This window comes from Equus caballus, chromosome 4, assembly GCF_041296265.1.
Source record: "Equus caballus isolate H_3958 breed thoroughbred chromosome 4, TB-T2T, whole genome shotgun sequence".
In the NCBI taxonomy this organism is placed as follows: domain Eukaryota; kingdom Metazoa; phylum Chordata; class Mammalia; order Perissodactyla; family Equidae; genus Equus; species Equus caballus.
The window spans coordinates 91,033,921-91,059,668 of NC_091687.1; the positions used below are offsets into that span (position 1 = coordinate 91,033,921).

The 25,748-nt window shown below is 49.7% G+C and overlaps 1 protein-coding gene across 1 annotated transcript in view; it reads right to left on the bottom strand.

Annotated features, from left to right (window-relative positions):
* PLXNA4 (plexin A4) overlaps nt 1-25,748 on the bottom strand; it is a 432,314-nt gene that overhangs the window by 329,846 nt on the left and 76,720 nt on the right. The window contains exon 3 of the mRNA XM_001498268.7: nt 17,567-17,749. Within this exon, the coding sequence (XP_001498318.2) occupies nt 17,567-17,749 (183 nt within the window). The remainder of the gene's footprint in view (nt 1-17,566; nt 17,750-25,748) is intronic.

Below are 25,748 nucleotides of genomic sequence, written 5' to 3' on the forward strand. Positions count from 1 at the left end.
TAAATGAATGTTTATACACATACCATATATATTCTACACAAATAATTTTCCCTACTAGTGTTGCTAGTTGGCACACTTAATCCCAGGGAAGTCTAAAGGAAAAAAATTCTCATCTCAACAATCCAAAGAGCTGAGGTCAGACGGGGAATTCTTGGCCTCATGGTGAAAAAGTAGAAGAGGCAGTCAAAAGCCCAAACAATGTGTCCAGTGTCCCCTTCCACGCCCGCCACACTGTAACGCCTCTCCCTCTTCCTGTAGAAACGGAACGAGATGAGAAGAAAGGCAGAGAATACTTTAGAATAAGTCCTCAGAAACGGCAAACAGGTCCTCCTCAGCATTTCCAGGAACAACTCTCCACACACACACACTGTATTTATGCACATGCTGTTACACACACATTTGAAGAGAAAAGGAATTATATAACACATCAGCTGTTCATTTTCACAAGCCCAATTGAGATCGATCCTGTAAGTATAGAAGCCTGTGGTGAGAGTCCAGAGATTTCCACAGGCAGTGAGAGAAAAGGCCCACTCTCTCTGAGGTTCTGAACACAGGCCCTGGAATGCTTAGAAGCCTCCAGCGTGGAGAGCTACCCAAGATGTTAGTACCAAGTGTTTCCTCTCTGGAGCCTCAAACTCCCCATATGCCTCAGCCTCACCCCTACGCAAAGCTGGATATTCGGTGGGGAAGCCAAGCTGAGCTCTAGAATGCACACAGGCAAAAAAAAAAAAAAGGCTTTTATGTCCATAAACGGAGAGAGCGCACAATGTAATACAAGGGCGTGGGTTTTAGAGTGTGTGCACCAACAAGTAAGTGCCTTATGTCTGTAGCTAACTTTCTTCATGGGTCAAATTGGAGCAAAGACACTCAGCTTACAGGGTTGCCGTGAGGGCCCCAGACGGCCCATATATAGGGCATGGGTGGCAAAGGACCCAGCACCTAGGAGCTGCTCGCTCTTCCTCATCCTTCGTCCTCTCTTCCCCTCCGCAGCTCTGACTGACGAAGCAGTGGTTTCACCCCTTGCTGCAGGACCAGCCTTTGCTGATGACTATGCACGCGGGCCCACTCTAATGACGTGAGCCCTTAAAAGCGGACGCCCCTTCCCGGCTGGGGTTAGGAGGAGACAAGACTGCAGAGGCGTGGTCAGAGAGGTGCAACGTCGCTTGCTTTGAAAATAGAGGAAGAGGGCCATGAGCCAGGGAAGGTGGGCAGCCTCCAGAAGCTGGAAAGGCAGGGAGACAGACTCTCCCCTGAAACCTGCAGGAAGCAACGAAGACCTGCCGGCACCTTGATTTCAGCCCAGTGAGACCCATGACGGACTCCTGACCCACAGAACTACAGGACAATAAATGCGTGCTGTCTGAAGTTGGTAAATTAGTGGTAATCTGTTACAGCAGCCCTGGGAAACTAACGCACTGCTCGTCCCTGACGAGGGGGCTGCCGCTCCCTCCCTTCATCCCTGCACGGCTGACTTCTCTGAAGGTGCTCCTGGCTGAGTCCTCCCAGCAGAGAAGTTCGTCTCGCTCACCTGGTTCTTCTGTGGAGCACTTTGGCCTGGCTCCCTTACCAGGAGAGCAGCAGCCTGTCCTGTCCTCCAGTTTCAAATGGCCCTTGTTCCTTAACGAGACTCCCAAGTCTTGTTTTCAGTTCCTGGGACCCCTTGAGTTGCAAGCCCGTGTGTCAGAATCATAGACCACAGACATGTGGAGCTTCAGGAGGAGAGGAGCTCTTGCAGGCTCCAGCGCCCAACTTCACCCACGTCCCAGAGGGGGACTTAGAAAACACCAACCATCAGTGCTTGTGACGAAAGACAGCCGTCCACACGCAAGAGCAAATGAGGAAGGGCATGCCATTTCTCAGTCAGGCTGAGTACGTCCTCTAACCTGCTTTGTACGCTGGCCCTTTAAGCCGCCAGGACCAAGGTGGGGTGTTGGGCACAAAAGCAAGTCTTTAGAACAGGGAAGCTGAAAGCTGAAAGGATAGGGGTGAGAGCTGTCAGTGGAGGAGGAAGCCCCTCTCTCAACAGACAGCAGTGGTGGCTGGAGCTGGGGCGACGCAGGACTCACGCCCAGCTGACTCCCGCCCAAGTCTGCCAGGGGCCCTGGAACCCAGTTCTGGGCTGTCAGCAAAGACAAATTTAGCACCGATGATCTCATCTTGCAGAACAGCCCCAGGGCCTCAGAGAGCTCTGGGAAACATCACTTCGACAAGTTGGAAAGTGGACGTCACTGCTGGTCCCGTAACATAAGTGGGGGGCACAGTGGTCCTTCCCTCGGCTCACAAAGAGGAGCAGACGCAGGTGATGGCCAGGGAGTGGGAGCAGGTAGCAGGCTGGGGGAGGCCTCCGGGTCCCAGAGACTCCAGGCACAGTGAGCCGGTGCTTTGAGGTGAGTCCACAGACACCAATCCGTGGTTTGAGATGAGTGGCAAGCAGTAACAAACATTCTAATTGTGAGGTGGTGGCTTCTGTCCCTGTGAACCTCCCCTTGTGCTTACACCAGGACATTGTGTGACAGAGTATTTATAAATGCAGCAGTGGGCAGAAGGTGGGGGAGGGCTGGAGCTCTTTCCCTCTGTTGTTTGCTGCGAATAAGACCGCAGCCCTGCCAAGAGGAGTGATTATGCCTTGTCCCTCCCTACAAAGGCGGGGATTGACCTTGTCCCTCCAAGGGAGTCAGTGGCAGAGAAGGATGAGAACTGGTTACTAAGTGCAAACCCAAATTCCTGCCACCAGCTCCAGCCGCCTCTCTGTGGTCCTGCCGTTGGTTTTCTGGCTTATCTTAGCTGAAGACTTCTGCTGGTCAGTTCCCCGAGGTTTTTCCATGTGTTTCATGGGCAGATTCTCCCTCATGCTCCTGGAGCAAAGAGGACATAGTGACTCCTCCAATGCTGCCCCAAGGTCACAGAAGGGCAGTGGCGGGCAGGCCCTTTGGCCGCAATGAAGATCTCTGGCTCCTGATTCTATAGCCAATGGACATGGCCCACAAACCTTCCTGATGTAGGAAGGTAGGAAAATACCAAGAAGAATGAACTTGATGTCTCTCAAGTAGAAAGAAATACATTTCTAAATATCAAATAAACATAGGTACTTCTAGAAGGTAGGACCCAGAGAAAAGAGCGGTCTCTACTATACTACTAAAGGTGATAGACAGTGATGGCGAATAAATGTTGTCACATGAGAAAGGCCAGGTTTACATCCAAGCACGTGGGGGTCAGTTCCGCATCAGATTCAGTCATGTCAGGGAAGATCAACTTCCAGAGAACAAGGGCTGCAGGTCCTATAAATTCCATCCTGGGAAGTGCCAATGGGACATAATGAGGCACTGTCAGAGAAATAAATCACAACGTACTGAGAATTTTGGGTGACCACCAAAATAAAATGTCTTCTGCCAAAGACAGCATAAGCATCATTGTGGAAGGAAGGAAAGTCCTAGAAGCAACTTAGAACAGAACTGACAGCATCTCTTCAAGTAAAGATGTTAGCAAAAGCTGCAAAGAGAAATTGCGATACACAGCAAGAATGAACACCTTGAAGCAGGCGTTAGGGCTACACAGCCAGACCCAGAGGGTAGAAGCGGGGTCAGCCATGGGGCAAAGAGTCTTCGGAGGGGTCCGCCCCAGAGCACTGGGCCAACATCCCATCCCACACACATGTACACACTCCTGCAGTACCAGGGCCTTTGGAGCAGAAACTAAATTAGTTCAGATTGGGAATCATTTATCCTGTAGAGGCAAAATGAGATTTTTTTCTGCTGTTCTTTTAATTAAAAGTTAGCTCATAAATCAAAGACCTTGTTTCCAGGCTGCAGAAGGTGGTAGGAGGGGACCCAAGCCGTTCAGAGCTGAGCGTGCCCTGCCTGCGCCCCCTTCCCTCGCAGGTTATTCACCCCAGTTGCAGCGCCTCACGTGTGGTAGGCGCTCGGTGAGGAGCCAAGGGCAGCTCAGCTGAATTACATCTTTCATCTTCCCAGTTGGGCTTCCTAAAGTTCTTCCACACAGATCCTGAGCGTGTGTGCACACACACAGACACACAATTAAACCCCGCAAGGGCTGCCTAGTGCATCTATTTGGAGCAGCTGAGGTTTCCCCTGGAGCCCTCCCGCCCTCTGCTCTTCCACCCTGCCTGGGTTCACCCGGGGGTTTACTTCCACGGAGTCTAAAGACTCTTCTTAGAAGGTTTCGAAGCACAGACTGTCACATGATCCTCACCATCTTCCTAATTTTTATTAGTTTTTTCCTTCTAGCAAATCAAAGAACGCTCTATGGATGTGAATCCTATTATCCTCAGCTCATCCCTAAGAGATGGAGGAGGCATACATTAGTATGCTTGCTGCTCAAAAGGTGAGATATGTGCAGATAAACAATTTGTCCGAAATCAGAAGTGCAACCAGCAACAAAGTCGAGATTTCCCGGCTGCCAGTTCCAACACTTCATGCAGCATGCAGGCCGGCTCTTAATAGTTGAGAGGCACGGGCAGACCCAGACACAGACCTGGGCAGACACTTGGGCATGAAGCCCACAGGGATGCCTGGGAGCAGACATGGGAAGCAGCCGAGCGGCATCCAGTGGCTCCCTTTGCTCCTTCTGGCCTTCCTCTGGCTTAAGAGAATGGTTGCCATGACCACTGAGGAAGCAGAATGTTTCCCCATTTTCAAAGGGCTCCTCACCTAAGCATCTTAAGTGCTTTGTGTACCCACTCACATGTCTTCATACTTTTGGGGAGAAATGGGGACAAGGAAAGGGAACCCCTATAAGAGAGGGGATGAAGGGAGAGCTTCATTTCAGCTTCCTGTCCAGATCTACCCGTGATGCCATGAACCTCTCCCTCCCTGTGTCCTGTCACCCAACCCAGCTACTCCCCTCAGTTCCCGCCCCTAGACAGAGAAAGAGTCCGGACAAAAGCAAAGGTCAAGAAAGGAGCAAAGGCCCCCTCTCCCCTGTCCCTGGACCCAAGTCCCTCCGAAACAATCAAATTTAAAGCAGAGAGATTAAATTATCACTAAGCTAATTATGGGTATCACACTTAGGCTGGCTGCCAGGAAGCGAGGTCAGCAGACAAGAGGCATCAAAATTAAAGGCAGATGCAAAAAGCACTTAAAAAAGCAAGTGGGAGACTCATTACCCCACACACGGAGGGGAAAGAAACCACTCTGATGTTCGAGGCGCTGTCCATCTGGGCAAGAGTCAGAGCGTTTGACAGCTAAATAGCTCCACTCTGTCATCATCTCAAAGCCAAAGTGGGCGAGTCAGAGGTAAACTGATTAGATGGTGTGCTGCTAATTTCCCAGAGAGAACACGAGGGAGGTGGGGCTCGGTCCAAGAGGGCAGAGCACAGGAGGACCAGCCCCAGGCTTGAGCGCAACCAGGAGGGTCTGCCTCCTAAGTGTGCGTGCATGGGTGCAAATCAGCATGCGCGGTACACACACGTTATGTGTGGGGATTAGGTACATGTTCATGTTTATGACGTAAACGAATGTATATGTGTGGAAGGGGGCACGCAGTCATGCACGTGTGGTTCTCTGCCTGAAAATAGAGGGTGGAGAGCTTGGAAAAGATCGGAGGGCCCCTTCCTAGCATATTTGCAACAGGGCAACTTCTTAGGAGCTTTCTGTGATTGCCAAGGCCCTTGAAATCGCTGCCACTAGCTCAGTCTTGAAAATACATATCATTTTGCCCAGTTGTGGATGCTCAATGACTCCCCATGCATCATCGATATGCTGTAAGTTTAAGACATGTCAGCCAAAAAATTGGCAGTCTACAAAATGAGTGTGAAAGCTAAAAAATCAATGTTTTTCAAACTAATCTGCAGGAGGGCATCCTGCCTTTTCCAGAGAGGAGCGTATACAGGGGAACTCTGATAAGGAGGTCGGTGAGCTGGTCCTGAGTCAGTAGCCAGCTTTGGAACCAGAACTTCCAGATGGGGCTCCTTGCCTGGGGGAATGGAATTCAAGAGCCAGTGGTCCTGCCTGTGTCCAGAGTGAATTTTTAGAATTCACAGTCAGAAAAGCAGAGTTCAGAAGGGAACTGGGGGAATCTTCGGGGGTTAACTTACCTAGGAAAAATTAATTTGGAAGGCTCTATTTAATTGTAGGTAAGAGAAATGATTTAATAAACTTGGATAATTTAATTACCCCAAGAGACATCTGTTGAGCACAATCTGATCTCTGTATTTAAGTAGAAAAGTGCCCTCACTCTTAAGGAGAACTGGATGTAGGGAAATATGCACGTGCAGAGCCTAATGGGAGCAACAGGACAATTTCAGCTTCAGTTTTAGGAGAAAAAGTAAACTGATGGAGGATTTAGTTTTAAAAAATCTCCAATACTATGACTGGGGTTGATGATATAAAATCAGTCATATCCTATATTTTTCACACATTTTCTCCAAGAAGAAGACCATGAGCTCTTTAAGAAACACCCAGAACACTATGGATGGCCCAGTAGATAATTCCTGATACAATGTTGATGCTCACAATAAAAATCCTTATGGTAAACTGTATTATTGACAAAATATTCTCTGCCCTTCCCTCCCGCCTCCCCACACATACACACACCAGGCTCCTCCTGTGGCAGGGTTCTATTCCCCACACCATTCACTTTGGCTTGGCCAATAAAATATGAGTGGCAATAACATGTGCCACTTCCAACCGGCAGCTTTAACAGCCACTGTGTGGCTCTCCCATTTCTCTTTTCCTTCTGTCAGGAGATTGGCGTGTCCCAGACAGAGGGGCTGCAATTCAGCCTCTGTCCCAAATAAATGACGTGGAGCACAGCTGCTGCCAAACCAGGGTACATAAGAGCACGAGCTGGAAATAACCTTTGTTATTGGAAGCCACTTAAACATGGGGGCCATTTGTTCCCACAGCATAACTTAGCCTAAGCTAGCTGACACACCTCCACACACGCACAGGTACAACGAGACCCTAAAACGCAACAGTTAATCTGCAAACACATTTTTTTATTTGGTACGTGTTACCTTCAGGACAACGCTGGGGTGGGCACGTGCAGGCTAAAGTTGGCAAAAGTTTCGACACACTGGGGAAAAGATCCAGTTGTATTAATTAACTGTATTTTTTTGTGAAGAAAATGAACGAATTGCTTTCAGAAAATAATCTCAGCTACAAACGTCGAAACCTGCTACTGCCTGTGATGTCTGGGTAATCAGAATGTTACTGAATCAAAACTCAAATTGATAAAATGGATACATGATCAGGCAATTCATTTCAGAAAATGATTCATGGGCTTCCTTCGATGAACCCGTGTCCTTTACTCAAAAGCCCACGCCCTTCCCACTGGGTGGAGAAGGCCACAGCCTAGTTGAGGGGATGAAGCAGTCAGTGCTCCCAGCATCCCTGTGGCCTTGACCCTGCCCAGCCCATGGAGGGGTCTAGCGGCCCCAGTTGACACAATGGTACTTCAGGTCAACAATATGCAAGTTCAGGTCCATCCAGGGCCTGAGCTGGTCCTGCCTGATTGAATCTCATGGATCTAAGAAAGACTAATTCTGTAGGTGAGGTTTAAAATGTATTTTCCTCTCCCAAGCACAGTATGTCTGGGGCAAGGCCCAGAAGAACTTTAATCATAGAGATTAAATAAGATATTCCATGCATGCTAATCTGAAGCATTTAAAATACAGTTATATTTACATACGATTTTCAAAAAGCCTGTATACCCATTGTGAGAAATATTTGTAGCAGGATCCTGTTTCTGGGGGAAATTCATGGATAAACACTGTGATCTTTGGAGAAGGTAGAACAAAAAGGAAAGAGCTGACTAATCACTGGAGGAAATGGTAGTCAGTTGGCAGAAAGACCAAGTTAAAGAACTTATCGACTTGTGGATCTTTAAGAATGAACTGAAGGTATCTAACCATCTTCACTGTTATCAAAAACCACAAACCATATAAGATGTCCATATGATCTTAGGTCTAATTCTGCCTGAAAAAGCAACTGGCCTCTGAGACTTCCACTGGCAAGACCTGAAAAGCAGTAGCATTTGGTTTAAGTTTTGAATGCAGTGATGAGAGCATGTCATAAGGTGACTTCAGCATCATTCCAGCCTCTCAAGTCCACGCATCCCTGGGCACACTCCAATTCAGCTGCCTCCACCCCCAGCGTACTCACATCGTGGTGGGAGATGTAAGCGGTTAAGTAGAAAGACAATCCACCTCCCTGGCAAGAGCAGGAGGTGAGTCTCTTCCTGTACTCCTACCCTTCCAACCTCCTTGCCTCCAAGGCTTCAGGAGCCTTCTGAGGGGCAGGGTGTGGGGGAGGAACCTTCTGGAAGGAGATTCAAGGGAAGTTCCAGAAGAAAAACTGGGCCCAGGGGAGGCAGTGGGGATGCCAGACATTTCCGTGGCCACAGAGTGGCCCCAGGGAAGGGAGAGTCTGTGGGGTGGGAGGGACCCCTGAGCCAACACTCACTGCTCACAGACCCATGCCTCGGTCCCTTTTCCTAGTAGGACTCACACGGGAACCAACAGGGCAAAGCAGGTCAGCAGAGTCAGTCTGGGTCCCCTCCCAGCTATGTCAGCAACACGGGATGTAGCAAAGATGGGCTCCCGTTTGTCACCTCAGTAGCCTTGGGGTCCTCAGCGAACAATGGAGATAGGGCCAGCTGGCCGTGGGCATCAAGGAGAGGCATGGGGGATCCTTTGCATTCTTTCACAAGAACTGACTTTTTCTAAATTTTATATAAAAGCTATGCGAGCACATCTTTATACTCAAGCCTCCTTCACCTCCCGTCCAATCACACTGCCCCTCGAGTCATCAAACCTATCAAGAAGTGACGCAGCCAGAGCTGCCTCGGGCCTTATTACCCCGACAGTCATCCTGGGCAAATTGGTCCATATGAGGTTTGTGAGCAGATTTTCATAAGTTAACAGTACATAATCCATAAGGACAGGAGAAAAAGCCAAGAGCTGAGAGGGCAAAAGTGGGGAGAACAGGCGCAGGACTGAGGGCAGAGCCAAGAAGCTCAGGCTAGCGCTCAGGCATTTCGGAAGAAAAAGAAGCCTGGATGGCCTGGTGTGGGGAGGTGCTAAAATGACCGGGCGCTCTAAGGAGATGCTATAATGAGGTCCTCAGCTCCAGAGGGCTTGCAAAGCAGTTACGGAACACCACTAAGCAGAAGCAGCAGTCTTCCAAAGGAGTAAAGACAGGGGCCCCGGGTGACCTGCAACAGGAAAAATAGTCAAGAACCACCACGCAGGGTCCCACAGGCTGTTGGCAGCGAGCCTTCTACCTTGCAGGAGAACCCAAAAGACAAAGAAAAGCCCCCAGGGAGTCCTGGGCAGCAGGTCAGTGGTAAGTGGAAAAGCATAGCTCATCTGCTTCCCGGAAAACCTCCAACCTCTCCCCAAGGCCACGGCCCACTCTGCCGGGGCTGGCTCCCCCATAATTGCTCCTGGAGAGGGAAATTGCCTGTGGAGGGAGGTTGGTGATGCAGAGCTGCTGTGTAGGTGGGAATCCCATTGTCTCCCAGGTGGGAGCCTCTTCCTTGGAATTTAAATTTAGCCAGGCCCCTTGAGGACTCAAAATGTGCAGGGCCAGGCGGCCTTCCACGGCTGAAGGGCTGAGCTGGAGGACCTGTGTCCTCAGGGTCGGGGGGTGGGGGGGGCCTTCCCATGCAGGGCGGCAGGCCTCAGGGGCCATAGAAGGCTGGGGGGTGATTTTTTTTTTTTTTTAACTAGGAGAGTTGGAGGATTGGAGCTCTTTTAGATAGACGAGTCTGGCAGAATGGATAGGATGATTAAAGAGGGGAGGGCCTAGAGCCAGGGAAACCAGTTACAACCATCCAAGCTCGAACACTGGGGCCCTACAGGGACAGAGGGAGTGAAAGGAAGGTTCTGGTCACAGGCACACTGGCCAGGTACAGGAGGCCAGGTGACCACCTCCTCTTGCAACTGTGGAAGTGAGCTGTACCCACAGATGGTGAGCAAAGCCTCAGGTAGATTCCATGAAATTGCTGTACAAATGAGTCAAAGGGCAGACCTTAGATCAAATTGTGTGCCCTCTGGTGAGTTCCTCCGTCCCCTTCCTCATGTGTAAAATGGAGGTTGTAATATTTACCCCAAAAGGAAGTGTTGAGGATTACATCAGAAAATCAATGTACACAAGGCACATAAAACACCTAGAACAGTGCCTGGTACCTACCAGGTGTTTAAAGCACATTAGTCCCGTTCTCATTCTCTCTTTCCTGCCAGCTCCAATCACAGAAAATGCCTCCTTCCTAGGAGCTGGAGGACTCCCAGCAGAGGCCGAAGTCAGGAGACATGGATTCTCCATGGCCGCACAGAGCTCTCGTCCACACTGATTGGAATCATAGGTCTCTCTCATCCACCAGCATAAACTACCACCATTTCCCTGAGATTCAGAGACCTGGCACTGCCTCCTGTGCTCCCAGGCCTCTGCTGAGACGGTTCCTCCCCGTCAGGCCCTGGGTGTGGCAGGCCACTTCAGCCATTCTTGTCCATCCTCCAGATTCTCTAATATGTCTGCACAGTCCTTCTGACTCGGGCAGTCAGAAGGCAAGATTCAGCGCTCAGGCCACTTCTGTCCCTGAGCAGGGCTGTGGCCCTCTCCATACCACTAAAAGTTAACTTGAAATTTAAAAGTATTGGTTCCGATGTCCTCAATGGCCCAGAAACAAAACCCTAGTGTGGTAGGCACCCTCTAAAATGGCGCCAGTGACTCCTGCCTCCTGATATTCACACCCTTGTGGCAGCCCCTCCCCCTGAGTGTGGGCTGGGCCATGTGACTGGCTTCTAACAAACAGAATACAGCACAAGAGCTGGGATGTCATTTCTGAAATTAGGTTTCAAAAAGACTGTGGCTTTTCTCTTGCTCGCCCTCTCTTGTTGTCTCTTGCTCTCTCTCAGCTGCCATGTGGTGTGAGTGGCTGCCATGGAGAGGCCCACATGGCAAGGGACTGATGTCTCCAGTGAGGACCTGAGGCCTGCCAACAGCCACATGAATGGTCTTGCAAGTGGGTCCTCCCCCATTCCAGCCTTGAACCCAGAGATGACTGCAGCCCCGGCTGACACCTTGTCTGTAGACCGTGGGCAACCCTGAGCCAGAGGACCCAGCGAAGCCATGGATTCCTGGCCCACAGAAACTGTAAGTTAAATGTTGTTTTAAGCCTCTATGTTTTGTGGTCATTGGTTACACAGCAATCCATAACTAATACATCTGTGTCCCCCAGAGGTAGGATGGAAAGCATGAAGTAAATGTGGGAGACTCGAGAGAGCTATTTTAGAAGTCACCGTGAATGCTTCTATGAGAAACCAAAGCTGCTGGAGAAAACACTGTAACACCACCAAGATGCAGGCTGAGTGGCCACAGTCACAGGAAGTCACTTGAGAACAAGTACAGTCTGTAAGCTCCCCAATCAGAGCTTCAACTGTGGGCTCTGAGTCAGTCTGGCTGCCACTGCCTTCGCCATCAAAGTGGCTGAGGCAGCCGCAGGGATTTCTCGTAATGAAGACCTCCCTGGTCCTGTCCTCACTGAGAGCCTTCACCAGTATTGACATAAACATCGTATCCTCCTCCAATCCAGATTCTAGTAGATATGAGTCCAGCAGTAAGGGGACCATTTAGAGCGGGGGCCCGCTTCCTCTTCTTGCCTCTGCCTCCTCCCTCTTCCCCTGGTACATCATGTTTTTCATCCTTTCCCATCTTTGTTGTCTTGGTTACATGGCCAGGCTCCTGATATGCTGCTAGTTTTCATTTTAATGATATGTTCTTGTAAAGCACAATATTTTACTTCAATTGCATGTGTCACTGGATAAATTCCTCCAGTGTGTCTGGCATTTGAGCATCAGCTGACTGAGTACGCTCTGTGATTTGGGGTGTTTCTGCAGCACTTTCTTCAATTTTAACGTCTTTGCATTTTAATTTATGATCAGGATCATTCTATACAAATGTGTATATATATATATACACACACACATATGATTCAAAAAAGTGGCACACATGTATCAGTAAATCTTGAATTGGAAAAGCTCATTTAAAACTATCTCCTTAAATCATGTGCACTAGTAATGATCATTTGGAAAACAGAATGAGAAGGGTCCCTGAGGTAGTATTTTCTAGGGATCTCAAAGTGTGTGTCAAAAGGACACCAGGAGGAGAACGTGTCTATGCCCCAGCTATCGGCCTCAAGCTGCACTGAGAGGGTTGCAGCAGAAGCTCCATTATGAGGACTCCTCCCCATACCTTCCCAGGTCAGCTCTGAGTGCGCACTTGAGATCTCCCCAGGGACATGCAGGGACAATGGGTGGGCCCAATGGAAAAGTCATGAAAAGTAGGAAAGGGTAAGAAAATAGTGCCAGTGAGGACACACTTATGTAAAAAGGATGGTTGAGTGAGGGCTTAATATTGATCAAGAATATAAGATACCCCCGAGAGGACATTGGCCAGCTTAGCTGCTCTGCATATCTACCAGATACAACATGGACAAAAAGGCTTAGAACACAGCAGTGGAGATTGAGACAAGGTGGGAGGAGGACCATGAGAAGTGGACGGGTTGGCATGAGGCAAAGGTGGTCTGAAGACCAGATCCTAGGATGGCCACACTTGAAGGACAAGTGACAGAATGGCCGTGTCGTGTCCTTACTTAGACATGAAATCAGAGGAAGGGGGGCCACCCCGGTGCACCTGAGGTGCTCTTCTGTCCACAGTGCCTTCGACCTCAGGCTCTGCCTCACTTAACCAAGATCTACGCAGGCTTGGTACTTGAAAAACCAGAGGTGGGAAATGCAAAACAGCATGACACAAACAATCAAACAAAAATGCTTTGATGGTCTTTTCCCATCATGGAAGTCGTCCAGCATTGATTTTCCACATTTCTTTTCTGCTTGGGTGTCTAACCACATGCAAACTCACAACGCTTCAGAGCTGACTGACTGAGCCTGTACCAACCCCGCTCACCCTCGACTCCAGCCTCAGAGCTCCCAGGCCAGTGGACTTCTATTTGATCTCATGATGCCTCCACCCATCTTGAGGGCTTTCCACAGCATGAATTTTTTAGTGAAAGCTGATCTAAATTTCCAGGTGAATTTTCAAAAGCATTCTCGGATCCATTGAGGAAGTTGCAAAGCAGGGGTTACACATCTCTGATGTGATATTGCTCTGTGAGTCAAGCATTGCACACACAAACACACACACACACAGACACGCACCACCCATCCATCCATTCCTGAGAACTTGTGTTCAGAATGACACAGCGACAGGTGGGTCTCCCTCTGCCCCACTCCATGTCTGACTAGTTGCCTGTCTGGACCCGTGGTCAGGGCCTACAGAACACAACCAAATCGATTTCAAAACAGGCTCAAAAAAAAAAATTAGGAAGACTAGATTAATGTGCATGAGAACTCCCAATAAGAATGATTTTTGTGTTGTCCACTCCTCTGGTCTCTCCGTGCGGACACACACCCACTCCTATCTAGAGAGGTTGGTGTGGCGTGGTTTGAGCACACACACGGGTGCAGGTCCTACTACAAGCCAATGGCAGGGTCAGCCGGAATTCTGCTTCTCCAACATCCACCAGGGGCTCCACCCCTTAGGTGTGAACAGTTTAACCTAGCAAAACACCCAGGAAAGACGCAATCACAAAGTGAAAGGAGCAATCACACCTCAAGTGGAAGTTTATGATGTTTTGGTTCACAATGAATGTTACTCTCTCCCTCTAATGTCAGGCAGTAATTCACTGCTGAACAGCAGCCATAAAATATGATCATTTAGTGATAGGAATGCAAGAGGCAGAGAAAGAGGTGGGGCGGGTCCTGGCTGAAATATTTAAGCCAAGAGATCTCGTCCTTCTGAAGCTGCTCTGACCTTGTTACCCCAACTTGGGTCAAAGGTTTTCAGACTTATACAGACACCCCAAAGCAAATCAGGATGGTGTTTGCCTTAAGATTTTTACCTGTAGTTGAAATGTTAACAGTCTCTGGGTTATTTCTCAGTTCCTAGGCACCTCCAGATGACTGTAGCATTTATTTGCCACAATTCAGAATAGCACGTGCCTTTAATGCTTGCCATGGAAAAAGCTGCCAATACCAGCCATAACACACACACGTCAGAAAACATAAAAGCCGTCCAAATTGGCACTTTCCTCACCTCCTTTCCCCCTGCTTCATGCGATGTGCGCACTAAAGGAGTGAAATCATGGTCATCAGGGGCAAGGTTGCAAATGATGGGGACCCACACTTTTCTAACAAAATGAAACGTCAGTAATTTTGAGGACAGCCTATGGATAGCTACAGTCTAGCTGCTGAACCCCTGAAACGCACAGCAAACTCCCTTACTCTCAGCAAACCCCAAGCGCCCTCCCACCGTCCCTCCCCACCTCGAGTCCCTTGTCATATTGCAAAGAACTCTGCAAGGCCCTTGATACACACAGGAGATTATTACAGGGCTCAGAGAAGTCAACTCTGTAATTATGGCTACAGTATGATTTCCATTATTCTCACCCTCTGGTTTCAGTAGCCCACAAAACTTCCCGCAAAATCTTCTTGTAGTCCCAAAGCTTTTCATGGCTGGGCCTCTGCCCAAAAGGTGAATATGGTCCTGATAACCTCTGGGAAAGTCAGGACAGAGTTATTACAAGGAAAGGGGAGCGGTGCCTAGCCAGCAAGGGTGGTGGGAAATTCTATTGTTTAGAAAAAATAAATAAACCGGCCAGTTTTGCTTTTTATTATTTGAAACAACAGACCCCGCAGCCCAGCCTTCCTTTCCCAACTCAGACTGTCCCCTGGGCCAGCGGTGCTGAGTCTGCAGGAGCGGTAGCTGGGCTCCAGCAAAACTATTAAAAGGCTGCCCCTCTAAGCTCATGGAGCAGTAAGTTTGGCTGCCCCCACGGCCTGGCTTTCCCCAGGAGGACTGCTGGCTCATTCCCCCAACATGACCTTCTGCTCTTACCTCTCAAATGTTTACGCTCCACCAGTCCCACCACTGCTGTGAAATTAAATGTAAGGTCCCAGATGGCTGAAACAGAATCGCTCTTATCTAAACCCCCCAAAGTGAAAGATGGGAAATGCCAGCCCCTGGTTAAGCCCCAAGCCTCCTGGTCATGTGTTGCCTGTCACTCCTGCCTGGCTGACCTCTGGGGACACTTCAAGGCAAGGCTGTGCCCACAGCCTACCCCGTGAGGGTTGTCGCTGTGCACTTTGCCCGTCCAGGCTTCTGGAAGTGTCCTTGTCCCCTTCTTATGGAGATGTGTTGCCCTCTGACCTCCCCACCAGGGGACAGGCATCCACAGGGAGAGAGAGCCAGCCTCCAGCGGCCTCAGTTCACCCTCTGACCGACAGCACACATTTGCAAGTCGACTGTGTTAGGTTTATGATGCAGCCATGGCCAGGAAACAGGTCTTCTTTTCCCAAGAGAAAATAACTGTTCTGTGACATGCACTGAACTCTCAATGTTTATTTCACTGACACCATATTCCAACCAGCTCAGATGAAAAAAAATCCTTCTACAGGGTCTACTCGGTCTTGCCAGCAAGTCAATGATCCTCTGGCCCCTGGTAGGAAATTCGGTGGGGAGACTCTTTTGGTGCATTGGAATAAGTTACTTCTCCATTGCACGGAGAGTGGGCTTACTAGAGAAAAGTACCCCAAATCGCCTTGCTCACTTGTTAACTCTCAAGAGTGCTCATTCACCCATCAGGCCAGGCAAAGCAGGTAAACAAACATTTCGTTGTACAAACATGTAAGGGAATGCCTTTGGTACTTAGAATTCACTTCTGCAGCAAATCATGAATCGTGGTGAAGAATGACGTCATCTGAGCAACCAATAGAAAGGTCCTCAAGGTCCCTGCTCTAAAGGTCGCACACATCCCTCCTCCGCTTATACTGAGGCTTATCAGACAAAAGTTCAGCAAGTTTGGATATCTGACTTCCTAGCTCACCGGAAGCTGGAAGCCGCAGACTAAGGGAGGAAGAGAGGCATTAAAGTCAACCAGGATTCTGACAGCAACGGGAAACGATGAGCGACAGTGTGCGCTGGAGGCAAAGCCTGGAAGGCTGAAGAATCAGACACAGGAGTTGTGTGGGGACAACACAACTATGCCTCGCAGCATCTTTTCTGGGTACCCACGAAATTCAGTTCAACACATGAGTGAATATCACAATAAGAAGGCCAAGGCAGCAAGGAAAGTTTCAATTGTGTTGAATATATTCTTCACAGAAAGGCAGGGAACTATGAAATCTAATTCTTAACACCATAGGGACAATGGTTCAATTACTTGTAAATTTGCCACTTAAGGCAGCACATGACCATTAGGTGATTACCTCTTTGGGTGACACTAGATGCATGGTGCATTGACCACGTCATCTTTGCGGGGTGCCATGTGTTTCCCCAAAATGTTTCCTCTTCCACATAACACCCCTATAACTACTCCACACGCGTCCCTGACCACGCACACTCTGCTCCCGCCTCTCACCCTCCACACTCTCACACCCCAGCCCCACTGCCTCTTCCACAGAGATGGACAATTTAAAGAAACAATTGCTGAAGTGGGCTGTGACATAGTAGGATGGGAAAATAGGCACAGTCTTCTAGATTTGCAGACAATATTTCCCTTTGACCATCTCGAGCTGCTGCCTACAAATACAGCAAAGAGAACAGTAGGGATCAACACTCAGTCTGAGATCAGGCAGACCCTATTTACCAATCTGAATCACAAGATTTCCCGAGAATTCCAAGGAAAGCCTAAATAAAACACGCAGGATCTCCACGCGGAGTCACCAGTATTTCCCTGGGAAAAGTCTGAAGTGCGATTATCAGCCAACAGAAAACAGAACCTACCACCTACAGTCTTAGAAAGGCTTTTAATCCAAGCAAGGAGGGCACCCAGGGGGCCAGCTCCAACTCACTGAGAGGGGAAGCTCGAGCAGAGGTGGGCGAGAGAATAGTCCTGTAGGGACAGGTGCCCCCAGCACTGCTGAAACGCCAAGGTCACCCAGGGCCCCTGAAGCCAGTAACCTTCTGGAGAACAATGAGGAAACTCATGTCCCCAGATCACACTGTTCTACTCCACCTTAAGCAATTTCTGTGCTCCCACAACATGCATGGTTTCCTCGTTCCCACGATTTGGCTCTCAGCCCCAGTAGCAACTCTAGCAGGTTCTACTCTTTCCTCCATCTGTTTCCCTGAGTGGATTCCAGATGGATGCACCAGACAGAAGGGCTGAAGCAAGAGGAACAGGCACATCCCTTGCCCTTGCCTGCCTTCCCCAACCACCCAGGCCTAATAAGGCTCTTGCCTTAGGGTACAAGCCCAAGGTAGACAAAGCATGCCATTTAGGATGGCTTAGCAAGGCTGGGGTAACACTCTATGTGCACACTAGCCCTATGTGCACACTCACCCAGTGTGATTCCACAACAACCCTCCATACAAAGGCAGAGGAGGGACAAGGTTACCCCTTATGACCTCAACAGCATCATATCTCCATCGCTCAAACCTGTATCACTCGCCCACCAGGCCCAAGGTAGTAAAAAAGCAGGAGATATCCATCCCAGCAGGGACAGACTGCCTTCACAACAACCAAAATGACTGCATCTCATTCCTACCTTCTTCAGCTTGCCGCTTTTTGTGCCCACGAAGGCCAGAGAGTGATTCTTGTAGACGTATGCAATAACGGAAGTCATGCGGTCCCTGTCCTCCGTGAAAACAGGAATGCCACGCACCATCTCCGACACGCCCAGGGGCGCATTCATATCCAGGCCACAGAAGTTATCATCAATGGTTAAGAGCTGAAAATTTAAAAAGGAGAAAAATTAGGGGGGAGCATCAGGGCAGTTGGCAGAGACATTGAGTCAGGGAACTATAGAGCTAGAAGAATCCTGAGAAATGGGTCATCTGGTATAAATCCCTCCTTTTTTACATGAAAAACTCAGCTCTAGAGAAACTAGGTGACCTGTCAACAGTCAACCTAAGTATATTGCAGGATCATGGCAAAAAAATCACAGGCCCCTAGAGTCTTTTTTCTCCCTACTCCGTGATCTTTTTGCCCTTCACCAACCACCCCAGGTGCCAACCTGGTAGCTTAGATTGACTATCATCACCATCACATCGGAAAGCACTCGCCAGAACCCCCGAGAATGGGCTCCAGATGGCTCTGCTTGGGCATAAGAGGGATGTGGTCTCCACATCTCTACTTACTGTTGAGCAGACACACAGATGAGAACTTAAGAGTGTAGAATAGAGATCTAGAAACATTAATACACAAATGACAATACCATGACCGAGGAATGTACAGAGAATACGTTGGAGAAAGGAGGAATGGGAGAAGTGGAAGCTTCATGAACGAACTCAACAGGCCACAGTGGTGCCTCACTATGCCCCATCTCAGGCTTCCTGTTTCTTTTAGAGCATGGCAAAGAGGCACAGCCTTATCATGCCTAACAGCATTTCCCAAAGTGTCTTCTTTGGAACCCAAGTCCCCCAAGATGCTACCATAAAAGGGTTCCTTGGGCAAATAATTTTGGGAAATACAGTACCTCCTAACACAATGCAAGAGATTCATAATGATCAGTTACAGGAAAAGCCTGAAAAGTCTTTTTTTTTAATTCTTTTTTATTTTGCTGGGAAAGATTGGCCCTAAGCTAACATCAGTTGCCAATCTTCCTCTTTTTTTTCTCCTTCCTGAAGCCCGATACATATTTGTATATTCTAGTTGTAAGTCCTTCTAGTTCTTCCGTGTGAGCCACCACCACAGCAGGGCTACTGACAGACGACTGGTGTGGTTCTGCACCCAGGAACCAGACCCAGGCCACAGAAGCAGAGTGCACTGAACTTTAACAGCTGGGCCATCAGGGCCGGCTCTGAAAAGTCTTTTAAGAAGAAATATATTTAACATTCTCTCAGCCTTTCCCAACATTTTATTCCCTAAACTATTTTTGATCAGACACCTATTAGCATTCCTTAAACAGAGTATTCCCTGGATATCCGGTGAGACACACTGACCCAACTTTTGCTCCTGACTCTGGGACAACTTCAGGAGTCAAGGAAAAGCCTTCAGCCCACATTCCCCAGTGTTTCAGCTGAATCTCTGCCTGTTTTACTCCAGGCCCCCATATCCCCACGTAAGCAGAGGGTCACAGCTGGGTTCTGTCCTACAGGGGAGTTGTGAAGACCTTGACAATGGCTGGGGAGGAGCCACCGAGCAGCTTTGGTTGGGCACAGACCTCTCCGAGGCTCTAGGAACCTACACTGGATTTTCCTGTCTTTCTCACAAGAACTGTGTGGCCTTAGAAGAGTTATTCCATCTTCTCATGCTTTTATTTTCCACTCCATAAAGATGAAGGAAAACCCTTGCTTTTTGATGGGTTTCCATAAAGCCTATAGAGCTCATGCCTGTAAGCGTCTCTGGACTTTTCAGAAAAAGGAGTGAAATAAAATACAAGGTATCACTTTTTTAAAGGCGTCAATCCAGCCAAAGAAAAAGGCATCTGGAGAACCACAGGCAGGCTCTTGCCAGCGGAATCGCATGAAAGTGGCCAAGGTGGAGCTTTCCAGGGCCTCGGGGGGGCCCTCGGCTCCCTCCCAGAAGGTGGGCGGGGGTAGGAACAGGCATTGTCCAGCTCAGGGAAGGCGATGTGGTAAGCATCTAAAACCTCTGTCTGCCCTCTGCCTTCCTTCTTCTCATGACGGGGCAGCAGTCAGGGCTGGGAGGGGAGAGCATGGGCAGGCCCAGGCAGGCCACGTGCAGAACAGATGTCTGCTCCGTGCCTTTGATCACCTCTGGTCTCTCTTGCATGGTGTGGTCCAACAGCCCAGACCAAACACAACCCCTTCTTCCTCCAAAAAAAAAGCACAACTAGAGGAGTCAAAGTTAGGAGGGAGCTTTCAAGGTCTAGTCTGATCTTCATGATTACTTCCGAAAATGAGGAAATGGAGGAGGAGACAGGTAGTGGAGGGTGAAAGGAATGGACAGAAAGAGGAAGAAACATCCACATAGAGGGAAGAGGATCCCTTCTCCCTGCCAGACATGACCGCAGTGACCTGCCGGGCATTCCGAGGGCAGCCTAGGGCGTGCTGGGAATCCTCACGGTCTTGCACATTCCTGCCTTCTGTTCATAAGGAGTCCTCATCCCTGACTTCCTTGGCCCTAAACTGTGCTGCAGGGACCTCCGCCATCTGCCAATGTACTTTGCCCATTCTGACCCATTTTCCAAGTAGATGAGGCTGAATGATTGCCTGCTCTGCACAAGGGGAAATGGAGGCAGGGAGCAAGGCAGTGCCCGTTTCACAGTCTCCCACCACTCCTGGCACAAACATGTCTCCGTGACCTGGGGAGCCTTCGGCCACTCAGCCTAAGAACCGCACTTCTGAGTGGTCGGTTACTGAATGCCATTCTTCCCTTTGGCTGGGCAGAACCCAGGCAAATCAACAAACACCACCTACAAAAAGAGTGTGTCTTCAGCCAATGGCAGCGCTAAAGCATCACTTGCTCGGTGGAGGAAGTCAGGGACCCGTGACTCCCTGCCACGGCGGCACCTTGCACAGCAAGGGGCTGGGCGAGGAGTGTTTTCATGGAAGGAGGTGAGGACAGCCCAGCCCGGCAGCGAGGGCTCTGCAGGTCTGCAGCTCAGGGCAGCTCCCTGTGAGGCGCAGCAGGAGGCAGGTCTTGGGCTCCTCCCCTGTACCTGACAGTCATCTCTCACATTGTCTCCCTCTTCATGTCATCCTCAGGCTCAAATGAGGCAAAGCCTGCAGCTGGGGCTCCTAAGTGCCACTGGGATTCCAGGGACAATGATGGCTTTTTCCTAGGCTCTCCCATGCCTCAGTTCCTCCCTCTGAATGGGGCACCTGGTGATGAAGGGTGATAGAGGCCTCTGACAGGTGCAGCCCAGGTCTGCAAGGAGGCTGAGGCCCCCAGCTGTGGCGTGAGACAACCTTACTCTGTTTCCTCAAAGCTGGGGCAATGGGGGAGGGATTCTGAACACTGAAGTAGTGGAATAAACACAGGACTCAGGTTAACATGGCAGCTCTGCTGCTTCCCAGCTACCCTACATGGCCCAGGCTCCTCCTGTTCTCTGAGTCTCACTTTCCTTGACTGTCAAATAGCAAGACAGGGCCGTCACGAGAACTAGGTGAGATAACAGGTGTGAAGGCACCGGGTAACTGGAAAGCACTTCATCGATGTAAGGTGATATTTCACAGTAATTTTGTTAATGGAAATCCTACCTGGAACAGGGGTAGGATGGCTGCACGGGGTGGCCCCAGCATGCCTCCTGACCAGAGCATGGCTCTCCAAGGTCACTGCCCTGCTGGGTCTGAGCTGCGGCCACAGGGTAATTACAGCACCGGGGGAAGGAGGAGGCAGAGGGTCCCACAGGGCCCGCAGACCCTGGGAGGCCAAGGTATAGGAAGGAGATGACAGGGCTGGCCGTGTGGGCCCTAGAGGGGAAGGCTAATTGGTGAAAGCCTTCGACAGGTGAGGTTTGTCCTGGATTCCTGAGCACCCTGGGCGAGGGGGAGAGTGTCCGCTCTTGCCCTGGCCAAGCCCTCCCCTGAACCCCATTAACAGCAAGATTACAGCAACTGCCAAGGAGCCAGGAGCAGACTGGACTCCATCGTAACCATGAGCCCAGCACGCTTCTCCCTCCACCACTCCACAAATATGCTGAAATGAGCTGTGGCCACCGTGATAACGCGTATTTATCAGAGAGCCACTGCCTTCTTATAGAGGAAAGATAGAAGGGTCTGCTGCATGGCAAGGCACATGCTGCCTACTTGGGCAACCTTGTGAACAGCCCTTGAAGCCTCAGATGGGGCCATGCCCTCTGGGGTCCCTTCTGCCCCAATTAGGAAGATACCAAATCTGCTTTCCACAAATGTCCACATGGGATGCACGATCTATAAATTAAGACTGGTGATCCATGGATTCCAGGAACCATGGGCTCAAGCATGGCATCATGTTTTACGCATCTTTGTACCCTTGGCTTAGTTGCTGGTTCATAGTAGGTTAAGACATATGTGTTAAAGGATGGATGGATGGACGGACAGATGGATAGATGACTAAATAAAAGCCTGAGTTCCACAGTGGCTAACGCTGTAGAACCAGAGCCAGAATGCCTAGGTTTGAATCCCAGTCCTGCCACTTAATGCTGTGTGAACTTGAATAAGTTATTTAATGTCTCTGTGCCTCAGTTTATCATTGGTAGAATGGGGATAATAACAGCATGTACTTCACAGTGCTGTAGCGAAGATTAAATGATTTAATATATGTAGAACACTATCTGGCACTTGGTAAGTGCTATGGGAGTATTAACTCTTATTGTTTGTCACGGTTAGACAATTCAGACAACTTTTGTGAGTCTCGGCGTCTTTGGGGAAATTCACGGTATCTACCTCAGAGAGGTGTTATCAAGATTAAAGGGACTAATGTTACCAACATGAAATAGCAAAGGTGCAACTTCCTAAAGGTCTCTCAGGCCAATGAGGCTGAAGGAAGGAGCAGAGGAATGGTCTAAGATGTAGAAGATTTAGTGCTATTCATTAGAAATGCAAATTCTCGGGCTCCACTCAAGACCTAATGAATCAGAAACTCTGGGGATGGAGCTGAGACCTGCATCTTAACACCCTTCCAGGTGGTTCTGCTGCATATTAAGGTTTGGGAAGCACTGGCCTAGATCCCCCTTGGAGGTCCCACCCTTGCTGAGGGTGTCATAGACCATGCCAAGGAGAGAATGTCATGTGACAAGGAGAACCACTCTGGACCTGGATGCAGAGAGGCCCCATGGCAGCCTCCCTGGGGGTGTGCCGAGCGGCAGCGGTGGAGGTGGCGTGGGGAGCCGGAGCTGACACTCCGAATTACAATCTAATAGCTTACGGCGCTTCCCTCGCGCACAGCGGCAAAGGTTACCGTGCAATTACGTGTCGCTACATACAAATGACAGAGCAGTTACGGTTACTTTACCAATTACAGGGAAATTGCTCCCACTCTGCAGAGAGACTGGCACTCTGAAAAGCTCTATCATCTCCGCAGAAAGGGGATTTTAAATGCTGCCAGCTTCCTGCCTCTCCCAGTCTCCCCAAGTTCTGGGGCGGAGCTGCAAAGCAGCCACTCAAGGACCCCAAAAGTGTCTGGTGGTCTCTGTGGAGACTCTCTGAGAAGGACCAAAGAAGGGGGCGCACCTGGGAGACATGAGGACATCATCTCTGGAGCCCTTTGGAGTCGCCCTCCAACCCCAGGCCCTCATGACACAGTTGTAAGGAACCATCATCACCCTGACACCTGTGCCAACTCATCTTGAAGACTAAGGGTAACAAGGTAGCGTGAGGACCCGATCTCGAAGTCACTCCTGACCTGGCTAGGCTGGCCCCTGTGCTGGTTCCTGATGGCACCTCTCCTGCCAAGTGGAGCTGTTTTAGCCCCGCCCTTGGTACACCACCTTTGCAGAAACCCCACATGGAGTTTTTATTATGGAAAGGTCAGAAGTGAGCCAGAGCTCAGTGGTCCAAACACAGTGCTAATGAGGTAAAGGTCACCAGGTCCATCCCCCTGTGGGCCAATTAGCTCAGCTCTGGGATAGTCTCTTCCATAGCCACAGGCTGCCCCTCTCAGCCCAGGCATCCACTGTTTACAGATATCCCGAACTGATCCAAAAGAGGCCAACCAGGGAGCCAACACAGATGGGAGGATGCAGCCAACTCCTCCAACCAGGGATGCTTCTGCCAACTTCTGTGTGCCAGCAACAGCAGTCTCTGAGCCCAGGATGGAAAATAGGAAGTCAGACCTGGTCCTCTCTTTGTTCATGGACAGTCCAGCAGAGAGAGAAGTGGTTCCATCTTGGAGCAAACCAGCTCCTGGCCCTTCCCTTCCTGAATGCAAAAGTAGCTTCGAACCCCAGGCAGAGGAGTCCTGGGCACCCCCACACACACCCCCACCCATCCCCCACAGCTGGAGGGCAGACCATTAGATGGGGGAAGAAGGCCTCACAGTTTTGCCCAAGCTCACCCAGTACGGAGCCTTTAGTTGGGCCTATTTCCATCGAAATTTCGGTCTCTAAGGCTACTGGAACTGCTGTTTCCATTAGGGGAAACTGAGGCACTAAACAATGACCATACTATTTACTGTTCCTCACTTATTAATTTGCTTAAGAACGCTTAGGAAGGACCCACCAAGCACCAGGCACCAGGTGAGGACCCAGCAACATAAAGATGAAAGGTCTTGGTTTCTGCCCCTTTCCTAGTTGGGAGACAGACTTGGCCATGACTAGACAAGCCTATACGTGCCCTGCTTCAGTCCTGTTCCTGCACAGGGCACAGGGGCACGGCTACCGACTGCCTGGGGAAGCAGCAGGGATTTGCGGACAGGTGGGGCTGGGCCCAGTTCTGAGTTCTCTACGCAGTACACAGCGCGTGGCCGCTTTTCACACACCATGCTATTTCAGAGAAGGAAAACAACTTAAGGCCTTAGAATCCAACAGCCCCATTTTACAGAAGAGGAGATTGAGGCCTAGAGAGTGAAAGGACCTACCTCGTGATCTATCAAGTTATGAGAAAATAGGCACCAGCACCCCTAGTTCCAAGTCCAGAAGAAAAAAAAACTGATCTTACGTACAGGCTTCCTCTGGGGTTGCTGGAGGGTGGCCCCAAAGAACCCTGCTCCAGGATCAGAGGACCTATTCTCAGGACCAGAGACCGCACAGGCCTCCAGCTCTCTTCCTGCTGTCCAGGATGAGTGCTCTGCCCTCTGTGACCTCTGGAAGGAACTAGCTCTCCCCTCCCGAGGAGGCCCTTGGCCAGTCATCGGTGGGCTTCCTTCTTTCCTGGGCCTGTTTCTCCCAAAAGGTCTTTAGATTCTTCCTGCTCAGCAGTCCTAAATTTCTTCCCATTAATTAATAACACTTACATACACACACACATATGCACACACACACACCCTGGGAGCTGACCATAGCAGATCTCTGCTGGAAATGGGGAATCAGTGGGATTTCTTTTTAAAGGGAGATATTCATCAGACCAGCTATAGTAGCTCATGTCCATGTACCGACTCCCGCTGTACCGCTCTGCAGTACAGGAAGAGCACGATCACCCACTTATTGGGGGCCAGAGCTCAGAGATGATCGCTGACCCATACAGTGTTCACAAATGTACCAGGTTCAGATGCCCACAATGTGCCTGCCCCTTGAGATGACTGTGTGCCCTCCGAGGGCACGGGAAGAGGTAAGCAGAGTCCTCAGGGAGGCAGAAACAGCTGGGGAGGCTCTAGCAGGTTTAGGTTTACTCTCATCAGAAAGCCTCTGACTCCATGAAATATTGCCATGTGCTCGAACACTCGTCTCTGTAACCAAGAAAGAAAGAAAAAAATTGGACTATACAACCCTCTGATTGCGTCACTGCTCTTCATAAATTTTCCTTTCTCTTTCATGATTTCTAGCTCTCCCCTGAAGGTCTGTCCATGGCCCACGCTGCCCATGCGGGATGAACTCTCTTGAGAGCCAGAGAGGTCGTGCAACAGGCGAAGGGTGGCCCACACCTCGGCCGTGAGCACAGACGGCAGTCGGAAATGGAAGGCGAGAATGAGGGCTCATCAGCTTTGTTACTAATGCATTATCTCAGAATGATCCTTTATTGTGTCTTTTTCAGTGAGATTGTAGGAAAATGAATGTGTACAGAGAAAGAGAAGGGAAGCCAGCAAACCACAGCCACAATAACCTAGTTAGACAAACACGTTTCTGGAGGGACTTCATGAAAAGTGTCTCAGGGTTGGAAAAATAACCCAACAACTTATACCAAGCT